The 13,084-nt window shown below is 45.3% G+C and overlaps 1 protein-coding gene across 1 annotated transcript; it reads right to left on the bottom strand.

Moving 5' to 3' along the window:
• Window positions 1-1,190: 1,190 nt before the first annotated feature.
• On the bottom strand, window positions 1,191-7,270 carry zdhhc24 (zinc finger DHHC-type containing 24). The gene is made up of 3 exons (XM_061235538.1): window positions 6,691-7,270; window positions 5,573-5,850; window positions 1,191-4,296 (listed from the first exon to the last, which is right to left on the bottom strand). The coding sequence occupies exons 1-3, from the start codon at window positions 6,993-6,995 to the stop codon at window positions 3,989-3,991; spliced, it is 891 nt and encodes a 296-aa protein (XP_061091522.1). The 5' UTR covers window positions 6,996-7,270; the 3' UTR covers window positions 1,191-3,988.
• Between the last annotated feature and the right edge of the window lie 5,814 nt (window positions 7,271-13,084).

Raw genomic sequence — 13,084 nt, 5'->3', positions numbered from 1 at the left:
TCATGCGCTGCTCGCGGACTAGACAGAGAACGAAACACTATTTTTTTAAATGAAGACTGTAGGAACACATTTGGATTGATTTTGGACCATTCATCTATGCAGATCCTTGCAAGATTATTCACATTCCTGGGGTTTGCACTTGACAACTGCCCTCTTCAGTGCAGCTCAAAGGTTTTGGATTGCATTGAGGTCTGGTGCCTGAGCTGGCTATTGCAGAACATACATGGTGGTAAAATCCACCAACAGCCATTATACTACTGATCTTAACCAATGCCACTGGACCTCTGCAAACAGCCCCATACATACCTCATAAGGAGGTGAAGGATCTAGCAAAGATCTGCATAGAGGAATGGTCCAAAATCCATCCAAATGTGTTCCTTAACCTTGTGAAGCATACAAGAAAAGACTCCATGTTGTGATGCAGTAACAAACCAGGGGTGCCAATAATTCTGGAGCCCCCTTTATGAGGAAAGGGGACTGAGGTCATGGCATTTCATTGAACGGGCATGGAACACAGCAGGTAATTTCGTTATGAAAATGAGCATTCATCATTAACAGCATTGATATACAGGGGTTCTACTGTGAAGGTCACAGTCAATGGCTTTGTGTGGTCACCGCTATACGCAAACGCAGCCGTGTGCCAGCCAGGCGCAAGGAGCGAGAACATTAGCGAGCGCTGTGTCCGTGTGTCCATCTGAACTACAAACAGCATCTGTTTAAGCTGATACTGTATGCTGAAGTGTGGGTTCTTGGGTCCTGGCCTCTGTGGTGTTCAGTGAAAGCTATTAGATAAATAAAACATGACGCTTTGATCTTGACAGGATGTTGCGTCTGGTTATTTTCTAGCATTGCGCTTATGGACAGGCTGCCTTCGGCGGTCTTGCCAGGAGATAATTTTCTGGCTCATAAGCCTGAACAGTGTGCGCACTCAACCCAGCTTTCCAACACAATGATGACATGGAGGCTCAGTAATATTGAGAGCTTTCCATTTCTCCGTCTTGATTTTCATCAGGTTTGATATTCATCAAACAAATCACCCCATCATCCGTCATCACCGTCACTTCTGGAGAAGTACTAATGCAACCGTCAACACTAAATGAGTACGACGGCCAGTTATTACGAATAACTTTGGACAAGTTGGTGGGAAGTGAACATTATTCGAATTTATACTTTATTTAAAAATGCACAGGTTTAGACTTGTTTATGTCGAGATTTATGTTTTTAGAAACATGCATGCTTTTCTTTCACAAAACACACCCACAGATAATACAAACCTTTCATAGCACAAGTATCTTTTATTACACCTTTCATTAAAATCTCCCTAACAAGAAAACCAAACAACAAAAGGGACAGGATTCTGCACTGAAGTTCTGCACATTTAATAGATTACGTATCCCTTCATCTACCTGCTTTTGGAAACCAATTTCCAAAATGATATTCTCCAAGTGTACATGCACCCAGTTAAAGGGATATATTATGATACAGCTTTAAAAACACAGTAATGTTAAAACCTTGGACAGATTGGAGGACAGCACAGGTTTGATTATGCATGGCGAGAGTATGCATTTTCTTCCTTTTAAGGCAAAAAGTATCCCGCTTCGGAACAGACCTGGGTCAAATACGTCATCTTTCTGGATTCAAATACTTTTCTAGGCTTTACAGAGTTTGTCTGGTGTATTGGAACCTATGGGGGGGAAAAAAGTTCCACCTTCTGATTCTCTTGCCTCACACAATTGCACCAGGCAAGAGCACCTCAGCAGAGAAAAGTATTTAAATCCAAAGAATGAAGTATTTGGCCCAGGTGTGATTCGGAGGGTGAGAGAAAGGGTGAAACAGTCGAGGTGCTACAGGAGTAAATGCACAGCTCATCCTGCTTCAGGAGAAGCTCGCAGGGTTTGAGAGTTATCTGCACAGCACCATGAGGACTCTTGTGAAATGCAGCCGCCTAAGAAGATAAATCACTCAGCCGCGAAAGGGCACCCAAGCTCTGGTTTTGGAAGGAAAAGGATCAATACAGGAAAGTCAATTAACATCTATCATGAACATCGACGCATTCATTTACAGTTTTCTGGAGCAAAATCTATTTTAAAAGACATGAGAATTAAATCCAGGGACAAAGCGCACATCAAGCACAAACAGCCTCATGAGGCTGGCTGCTTTTCAAATTTAGTACAGACAAATATTAGTAAAAAATTCCCTGGGTACAACAGTTTCAACAAACCATCTACACGTCCCACAACAGGCCTACTGCAGGTGTCAACACAAAACCCTCTGGTCCAGACTTCCACACAGCAGAGCACTCCAGATCAACCAACCTGAACTGGGTTTAACATCCTGGTTTTAATCAAAGAAGGTGGTGACTGGTGTCTCGGTACCACAGTAGCCTGAAGTACCGTGATATCCCTGTACATTCAGACCCTGGAACACTAACCTCAGGTTAAACGCAGCACACAAACCACTACGGTGGAACCCTCCGGAATTACACAGAGGGTCTCAAACTAAATATCTGACGTTTCTCATGCGCTGTCGACAAGCATGAATGTCGCAAAAGGTATTAAAATATATTACTTATGTTACTTTCATGCCGCGTGGGTGGTAAGTTGACTGTGGGTCCTTCACGACTACAGGGACGCTCTGGGAAATTCTGTTCAAAATGGTGCACGAGCTGCCTGGAACAGCTGGACTTCAGCATCAGACTGACACAGCCGCACAACGCATCACACCACAACATCTGCCCAGGTGAGAGGGGGGGGAAGGCAGTCGCATCTCAAATTCATGATCATAAATACGGTATCTCCAGTGGTCAACATTCAGCACTCAACACTGCTTTACATCCTCTGAGTGCTGCAACTGCAGAGAGATGCCCAGAGAGACCAGTGCTACAGCCTGACCACTGAACACGTGTCAAAAGAAGCCGCTGTAGTTTAGTGTGTGTGTGTGTGTGTGTGTGTGTGTGTGTGTGTATATATATATATATATATATATATATATATATACACACACACACACACAGACTCTTTAACGGTTGGCCTTACACTAAAACTCACATATAAAAATGGTCATAATAATTACTTTTCTGAGGACCTAAATATGTCCCGAATAACATTAAGCTAATGACAAAACTGCAGCGCAATACAGAACAGTGTTTTAACTTCTCCAATGTGTAATGCACTCTGTGATGTTGAGGTAGTAGTTATTGGAAAAACGGAAGTGGGATGTAGTTTTATCCTCAACAAAGCCACTTGAAAGCTTCTTTTCAAAGTTCTAGATAGAAGCGACTGCTAAATAAGTAATGCAATGTACTGTTACGGTTATTTACTGCATGAAAGATAGGGGGCGCTCTTGGACAGTAAAACAATCGATCCATTTTTTAAAAACTGATTTCTTTTCAGAAAATAAAGCCATAAAATGAATGACAAAACAGTGCAATTAATAAACAGGCACAAAACAAAATAAGCAAAAACCTTTTCTCCAGTACAGTGATCAACGAACTTTGTTGGTGTTGAAACACTGAGGTTACTTTGTCATTCACCCTCTGAAGTTTGTCTTACTTATGCCCCTTCAATCATATAATAGTGGCAATTCCCCAAAGTGCAAGAACACGTACTGAAAGAGTCAATGTGCAAATATCAGTAAGCACACCAGCAAACTACAGCACTCAAATAAGAGGAGTGAAGTCTCTGTCAGACAGAGCTATGCGTGTTTACTCAGACCTAGTAAACCAAGCCTGTTCTTTTTCTCTGGAGCAAATTAGTGCAGCATGCAAACATAAAAACAATAACACCTGGCCATCTGAATCCCAACACAATTAAGTCTGAAGGACAATTTTCTAAATTTGTAAATAAAAAAAAATGTAAAAAATCATACAGTTCCTTTATATGAGCATGAAGGACAGCCACCAACGATGAGGACCAACATAAAGGGAATTATCCTCCCTTAGGCTGTGACATACACCACCAGGGTGCGCTGGCGGGTCGAATCCCTGGGGTTACAATGAGGCAGTGCTGCCGACAGGCTCCAGCGACCCAGTGACCTTGAAGTGGATGCCATCCCCAGGAAGAGGGGAGGGGATGAGGGGGCTGAGCCAGCACAGGTACCAGCGTTCACCCAGGCACTCCCGCATGTTGCCCAGGACGCCCAGGTCGTAGGGCCGGCGGCTGGAGTACCACTCCCGGGTGGTCTGGCCCCGGATCATCAGCCCCACGTGGAAGAAGAGGAAGGCCGCCACCAGGAGGAAGCCGATCACGCACGTGTCCGCGATGAAGGCGAAGGCGAACGCCCGAGCCGTCACCTGCCCTGAGAGAGGAAGAGGGGCAAAACGGCGGGTGAGAAAGGGTGGTAAAAGAAGAAGTGAAAAACAGTAAAGTAAGAAACAAGGGGGAAGGGAGTGAGTCCGATTCCATGATCGTAACATAACATAGCTTTGTGACTTCTTTTGTGATATTGTCTAGAAATAAGAAATTATAAAGATTTCCCATATGAATACGGTGATTCCTTTCCCCCAAAAAGCAATAGAAATGCAGCTAAGCAGCAGCGCTGAGGTCGTGAAGCAGTTTTTCGCCTGTCCTTCGGGTCTCATCAGTTTGCTTCAAGTGACACCCCCTCCTACGATCCTATCCTACCATGCGCCCTTTCCTCTCATGTCCTCCCTGGTCTAGGAGGAAGTTCATTTTGGCCGCCCAGTGAATCATTTTACTGCCTTAGGCGTGGCCAACTGAAGCCGCCACAATTGCACACAGAAGACAACTGCTTCACAGAAAACAGTAGTAGAACATGCTTTGGAGAAGTAGAAATTAAGCTGATGTTCCATCAATGTCCCAATAAATCCACACTACTGCGTGATGACCTCCATGGCTGTCCAATCAGCAAATTCCTTTTCAACCCATTCTTCATGAGCCACACAAAGTAACAACAGCTGCTGGCTAGTCACCAGCTAATGTAAAAGTTAGTTATTCATTCCTTAATTAACAGAAACCGTAATATTGCCATTGATTTATATCTGCAATCTAAACCTTTCTTTGCACAGATCACTAAAAGCACGGCCTTTAAATGAGTAGTGCAAAGCCAAGGAAAAACACCGCATTTAATGCACTGCGCATTACAAGTCTGCAAGCAGACTAAACACAGAAGAACGCTCTGCTTTTCTGTTGACACAATGAATGGTTGACACATGGAAATTAAAAAAACAATGGTAGATAACTGCAGACTGTGTCTGTCAATGTCCATTATCCCCCTATCACCATATTACCACTCGGCCTATAGTACCGACACCATGCCAGCCAGTGGAGGATGGGATCCTGCGTTATACTGGGTTCCTACCTCGAATCCTTCACAGTTCACAATAGGGTTTTTGGGTGTGTGTTGTTTGCAGTCTTGCCATGCTATCTGACTCTTTTATCTTCCCACTGGGCATATTTTCTGTGGTCCAAGGCCAGCCTGTCCTAATTCCCCCACTTTCCAGGTTTCCTTTTTCCCCCCGTAAAGCAGAAGCGCAGAAGTGCCTAAGCGCGCGAAGGCGACCGCGGGCTAGCGCTGCAGCCCGGAGCCCGCGGGCCCCACGGGCCCCACTCACCGGAGACCAGCATGATCCAGGGCACGACCAGCAGCATGACGCTGTGCAGCGTGACGCCCTCCTTCAGGATGACGATGAAGACCTCGGCGTTCATCACCACGGCGTACAGCAGGCCGGCCCACATGAACAGCAGGCAGCACAGGAAGTAGCGGTAGTTGCGCAGGCCCACGCACTGGCCGAAGAACACGCAGTGGTGGTCACGCCGCAGCACGCACACGTTGCAGTCGTAGCAGTGGGAGCAGCGCGGCGGGGTGTGCGTCTCGCAGGTGTAGCAGTACCTGTCAGGGGAAGAGGCGATTCGAGCGCGTGAATGACAGGACACCGTTACTGCAGGACACTGACTACCAAAATAATCACGCAGGACAAGGCGGAATACAAGCAAGCGGACAACCACTGCTTGTCCGTGATTGAAGTGCTTTCCCTTGGTGTGATCTGCTTCTAGGGGTGTTCAACGAATACATGATGAGTGCAGGGCAGCCATTCATGTATCTGGGATGAGTCCAGAACAAATTCAGAAAATTCCATTTTGAAGTGAAGGATTATTTAACACCTTTTCATCCCCACTTTTTACACTGACCACAGAATAAAGCCAGGGTGTAGCACTCTGTGGGAAGAGGACAAAATATGTTTGTAGAGATATTCATGATTACATAATCTAATCGAGGTGGTGGTGGGCGGTGACTGCCAGGTAAGACATGCAAACCTGCCGACCCAAAACCCTATAAACTAGCCTATTTAGCAAGTGGTTTCACAGAGTGATGAGCTACTATCGTAGAAAAAAGCAAATCTTTCACTGAAACTTTGTAGTGTCTAAATCTGTTCCCTCTAGAGGTGTTGGTCTACAGTTGTCTATGGTTGTTTACTAATGTGTACCATTTTTTTTGTCGACTTCGAGGAGTTTATTACTGTATTCTTATTTTACTAACTAATTAAAATCCTATTTCAAACACAACACTAGAACAGTGCCCCTAGAGGTAGGCAGGTAAATATATTTTGCCCTGACTGGTGTAGGCGAGGAAAAAGAAGTCGTAATTACCACGTGATCAAATAGAACACAAGAATAAAACAAAATGACTATGTCGTATTTAAAAATAAACTTAAATTAGGTAAAAACGTACCTCCATCCCTGACCGACGCCTTCACCACCGAGGAACACACCGCGAATGCTCGGGCTGGTTTTGAGAAACAGCGAGGCGTTCCACGTGATGTTGCCCAACATGAAGTACTGACAAACGAGATGCACAGATTTCCAGACCGCCGACCACTCGCTTTTCTGCTGCTCCGGTTCGCGTGGTGCCTCCACTATAACAAGATAGCTAACTTCTGCGGTGATGGAGAATACCAGCACAGTGTTCACTACGATAGGCAGGAAACGAAGCAGCTTGTCCAAGCAGCTCCATACTCGGCTAGTAAATGTCGACATACTTCTCACCACTGTGTGCTAAATTCGTTAAAAGTGACAAGTTAATTTAGGAATAGCTAATAAAGAGCAAGGCAGCTAGCATTGCGTGGGACTGTACAGCCCAAGATAATTATTTACCGGTTTGGCAGCAGCCGATAACTGACTCAAAACAATACTGACCACAGACGTTTGCTTCTAAACTACCAGAATTTATTCTGCGATTTGACACATGTAAGAAAAGTTGTTTTTTAAATGCGAGAATAGTCATCAACAAACTCATTTGCTCTGCCTGCCAGTTGCTTGTAAATCGAGTGTTGCAGTGAAATAGGTACTTCCTCACACAGCTAGTCACTCTCGCGGGTTCCGAGTCACGCGAGCCCATATTTACTATCTTTATCGATCATGAGTGATATAGCCTACTAATGAGAGAGCCGTGTAGCAATATGGATAAACTAGCCTATATAACGTAAGCTTTCAGCTGGAAAGGGGTAACCTAAAGCAATCATAAAGCCGCTCGTGTACCTGAACAGTTTTACTTCAAAATACAAATACGTACCAGACCAAGTGGAATGTTAAAATGCATTACCAGTTTAATCAATTTCCAGATTAATCCATTTCCAGGTTCAGAATGGCACAAGGCGTTTGTCCAATTCAGTCCTATCTACCAGTAAGCTCACACATTCAAGTCAATGGTAGGTCTTAATACATTTTGGATGAATGTATGCATTACACCAATCCTTAATTAGACATTTTGATTGGTGTAGTTAGTCTTTGTAGCTTACATATTTAAAATGAAATAACAGCCGTTTCTATTCTCGTTTTTTCAATAGCCTATGTATTCTAATATTAAACATGTTTTTATTATGTGGATGCGTGATGCCATGTAGCCTACTTTAAATACTTTTAAAATAGTCAAATTACAATAAAAAATTATATTTGCTGACCATATGAAAGTGTAAGCTCCTGTTTGTTTCAAAGAGACAATTTTAAAAAAAAAGAATAACTTCTAGACTTCCAGTGTGTCCATGTATGGTTTTATCCACATCCCTCCTCTTCTCAAAATAAATACCATTCATAATGGCTTAAAAAACAAGAAGACACTTCTGTGTTTTAATTCCACAAGAGATGTCTCTTTCCTGACCCTTCTCCAAGCGTAATCCCCTTTTAATCCATCCTAATCCAGGCAGTCCTATATAACGTTGAAGCGATGTGGGGTAACTCACCAGAATGGCGTTCTGGTGGGGTGGAGGATGTCCCGGGGGGATGGAGGACGTCTGCACGCCCCCAAAAACACAAAGGTACGTGGATCTGCAGCACGGCTAAATCCAGGATCACATGCTACACGCACTGGGTCACTTCACGATCTGTATTCTTTGTTGTCTGTCTGCAACGGTTTAAATAGCTGTCGACACGTTTATTCTATATCAAAAGAGAGAATTTGTCTGACAGTTCACCGTTACCTGACAATGTTACTGAATATATCTTCAGCTGGCAGTGTGCTTACCTTGTTGTTTGGAAACCCCCTTTAGTCTGTTGTGGAAGTGGAGTCAGAAAAGGGTATTTGTTGTGTCATAAATACAATGAGAACCTCTGGGATTACAGTTTGCTACATTATGGAGTTATCAGAAAATGACACAATCACAGTCAAGTATTCGCACAAACCATTGTATTAGCATGCTGTGTTGTATAGTGGCCTAAGTATTTGGTATAGGTGTGACTGTGTGAGATTAAAGAAACACAAGGTACACTAATCACAATTTAATACCATCTCCAGGTACCACATAGTGGTGATGCAACCTTTTGTTTGTGGGGCATGCGCTGTAATCCCAATTCCCAAAATCAGGAGGCTCATGGCACCAGTGGTCGCTAAAATGAATGTGAACTTCCCATAATATCCATGCCGTCTAATATTCCAGCCGTAGTGAGACGTAATGTAGAGAGACTCGATCCTATGACCCTATAAGCCATCGTACCCTTGAGCGAGGTGCTTAATCAGGACTGCTTACTTTAATCCCCCACGGTGAACACCTCCCAAAGTATAGAACCTTAATTTATCCATTAATCCTGAAAAAAGTGAAAAAGTAAAAAGTAAAAAGTTTTGCTTTTACAGTAGAGGGCAGCATTGGATCAGTTGTCTCCACTGTCAAAGCTTTAAACAATTTGTTGAGTCCCTCTATCAAAAGTTAGAAATCATTCATATAATTTTCTTATCCAACATTAACATATTTATTTATGTATTTATTTGCAGATGTAGAACTTTATTTTGTCTACAAAAAGCATGTGCAAGATCATTACTTTCTCAAAAGCCACACTAATATCTGCATTGTTGATAGTGAACAATCTTAACACATATTAGTATGATCGTCTCTGTATGTTTTCCTTTATTTCATTTAAGCACTTCGGTACTAAGTATTTGCCCCAGGTGTGGTGTTTTCATGCCCTGTGCGTGTGTGTAGTTAGTGGGCAGTGTTGTTTGTGTCTCCTGTGTGCGCAGGAGCAGAGCTGCGCAGCTGCAGTCGCAGTGGCAGCAGGTGGCGGAGCGGGAGTGCAGGGCCTGGGTGCGTAACCGGGAGCTGCTGCAGGACTTCCAGAGGGCCCAGGACACGCTGAGGGACCTGGCTGCTCGCACCGCCACCATGGCGGCCATCCGAGTGAGGGAGAGCGGGCCGGGGCTCGGGGGTTTCCACACTCAGCCTTTCCTGTTTGACTCGATACAAACACAGTCCCGTCCTCACCGAGAGATGCTGTCAAAGAGCACAGCAGCCAACGGAATACTATTTCAGCCGGATGCCATTTTGAATGCCATTTTGTGCAGGCTATGACTATGTGTAAACACTCACATGCTGAGCCACTGATTATATTGGATTGTCCCTGTGTTGTGGGCATAAGCTGTAAATAAGCTTGTTAGAAAATCAGATTATTATACTTCTAGCTGCAAAGCATTTCCAACAGGCCTGGCCCTCCTCTCCTCTCCTTCCTGTCCTCTCACAGGTGGAATATGAGAAACATCTGGAGCATCGCTTCCCTCAATGGCAGCGGAGGTTGGAAGAGAAGAGGATTGCAGCTCAGCAGAAGGAGGTGTGAAATGTATTTATTTCTCACACACACAGCTTACATTCATTCACAATATCCATTAATACTGATGGGTTTCACTAGAACAGTGCAGGGGAATCCACAGAGTCTGGAAAGGTGCCAGTGTTTTAGTTTCCTGTTATCACTGGTCATGTATATCCAATGTAATGGCAGGATAATTTATATATCATGGACATTAGCTGAGGGCAAGAGTTCACCAGCAGGTGGAGCCAATGCCTCTTCTCAGTCTCAGAGAAGTACTTCCTCAGTAATGGTTTTTATTCTCTCTTCATCCAAATTTAACAACCTGCAAATGGAAAAAAAACACAAGACAACAAAAAAGTAGATAAAATTTCTGGATGAGGTTGGCATTGTGTTTAACAATGTCATGGATATGTATATTGCCCACAATAGGCTAAATGCTGTGCTATAAGCATAATAACAAAATTCTTATTTAAATAGAAGAATTCATGACATTGTGTATTAAAGGTGACTTCATCCTCACCCACAGTAAATTTGTAACCACAAAAAGGCACACAGTATTGTTGCAGGGCTCAATAATAAAAAAAAATCAATATGGAACCTGGTCTCTCACCAGCAGGTGGCGCTGCACCTGAAAGAGGCCCTGAGGAAGGTGACAGAAGAGGGGATAAGGGAAGCTCACAGCAGGACCACCAAAGGAGTTAATGCTCCCCTCTCCTCCCCAGGCCCCGCCCTCTCATGGCCAGGGCCGTTCCCCCTCCCGACTTCACCTATCCCACCTCACAGCCTAAATGTGCCAGAGAATGGAGAGAGTAAGTGGGAAAATCACAAGCATCTATGAGGTAATTATTTTGGATTCAAATGCTTTTCTGGTGTATTGGAGCCTATGAAATACTATGAAAAAGTGCAAACCCTGTCTTCTGGTTCTCTTGGTTGGCTCAGTTGCTTCAGGCAAGATCAATCGACCACAGAAAAGTGTTTGAATCCAAAACAATTATGTATTTGATCCAGGTCTGTCAGCCGCACACGAATGGCACAAACCATGTCCCCTCTATCCCCTCTTAATATTTGTGATTTATCTGTCCTCCAGCTCACCTTCATAGGTTTCAGAAAAACAACAAGGTGACAAAAGAGAGCTCTGCACAAAATCTGTACACCCCACGGAACACCCCGGTCCAGTCTCCCTGGCTGGCAGGAGCACCGCCCAGACCAAGTGCTCCTCAGGCCGGTAATATCCAGAACCTCCCTTCACCTTCTGATCTGAGGGAGCTCCAGGACCTCATCAGGGCTGGATATCCATTTCAGCACCTCCTACACCACCTGGCCAGCCAGCCCCAGGAGCAGCCTCATAGAGACCCCATCCTGGGGTACCCACCTGGCTGGCCAGGCCTGTGCAGTGTCCCCCGGCTGCAGTCCCCCTACTCCCAGGTTCCTTGGTCTGGGTACCCCATTGTGGACCCCAGAGACTGGGTCATGGCAGAGCCCCAGGAGCCTGATGCCAAGGGAGACTCAGCCTGTCGAGGAGGGAGGGAGAGAAGCGGGCGGCCAGAGTCCCCCAAGGACAGCAGCCAGAGTCAGCGAGGATACAAAAGGCAAACAAAGACCAACAATCAGCCCTACGAGCTGGACATCAAACCAGGTGAGCAGCCACCCTTCAACTAGCTTCAAGAGATAACTGTCTTCATGTTGCTGGAGTTCTACATTACAGCCTTATGTGAATATTTGGTTACGTTTGTCTGTGTGTGCCTGTGCAGTCCGTCTGCCCAGTGCTCGTGGTGACAGCAGTGAGGGTGGTTCCATCTGCAGTGAGGCTCCACAGGACGATGCTGCCGGGGTGGGGAAGAGGAGGAGGAGGAAGAAGGAGAAAAAAGGAGAGATGCCACAGAGTGGGATGAACAGAGAGCAGTGAGTCTTGCCCATAAATTGGAGCAAATTTCCACCATTCCCATCACAAATGTGTGCTTATCTGGTTTCTGCTCATCATAAGGAGGAATCCTCAGGCCAGCAGTGGCTAAGCTCAGCCAGGGTATCTTGTTTTTTTTTCCAAGTATGGCCTTCCTTACTTAATTGGAGTGTTACTAATTAACCAATTTAACCAACTACTGATTGACAAATATCTCTAGATTCTGGAGAAATGTGATTCTATAGGATAGAATTTGGTGAACCCCATCAATGACCACAGCTACAATTAACTCTGGCAGTTCTACGGAGTGTACCCACTCAGTGGAAAAATAATAAACATTATTGTAACCAATGGGAGTGTTTAGGTCTGCTGTGTTTGCTACTAACTACTAACTTACATTCTCGTTGACCAACTGCAATATCTCATTGTTGGTTTAGGTCTTCAGCTGGGTCCAGTGTGAGCTCACTCACAGCAAGTGGTGTAGTAAAGGCAAAAGATTCAAGAGCAACCCCTGAAGCAAGGAGCCAGAGGAGTGGCATGCCTATAGCCATAGCGCCATCTACTGGAGAGGAGGAGAGTCAGAGTCAGAGCCAGGAGGAGGCTTCAGAAAGTGCAGAGGGCGAGGCAGCTGGAGGGGTCAACCAGGGCAGTGAGGATGGGCAGGGGACTGAGGACAGCAGCCAGAGTGATGGAGGAAGAACAAGTGAGGAGGATGAGGAGGAAGCGGTGGTGGAAAAGGCAGTGGTAGAGCAGGAGAGAGAAGAAGGGGAAATGGTTGAGGAGAGTGAGGGGGAACAGGATGTGGATGAGGAGGAAGAGGGCAGTGGGGATGAGGGAGAAGAAGGGTCATCATGTTCAGAGGAGGCTGAGGGAGTCCTGAAGCAGGCTCGGGTGGAGGAGGAGGTGGGGAGGGTATCAGCCAAGGAGGCTGGGGATCCGGGCTCTGAAAGGAACGGGCTCAGTGAAGAAGAGGAGGAGACAGAGGACAAGCGGGAAGAGGGGGTGGAGGATGGTGGTGGTTCTGAGAGACAGGAGGAGGAGGAGGAGGAGGAGGAAGAGGAAGAGGAAGATGAGGAGGAGGGGGAGGAAGATGCAGATGAACAGGAAGGCTTCAGCCAGGAGGAGAATGAGGGAGATGAAGGTGAGGGCTCTA

Source organism: Conger conger, chromosome 3 (genome assembly GCF_963514075.1).
Source record: "Conger conger chromosome 3, fConCon1.1, whole genome shotgun sequence".
Taxonomy (NCBI): Eukaryota; Metazoa; Chordata; class Actinopteri; order Anguilliformes; family Congridae; genus Conger; species Conger conger.
Note: the sequence above shows the minus strand (reverse complement) of the source record. Positions and strands in the feature narration are given on the sequence as shown.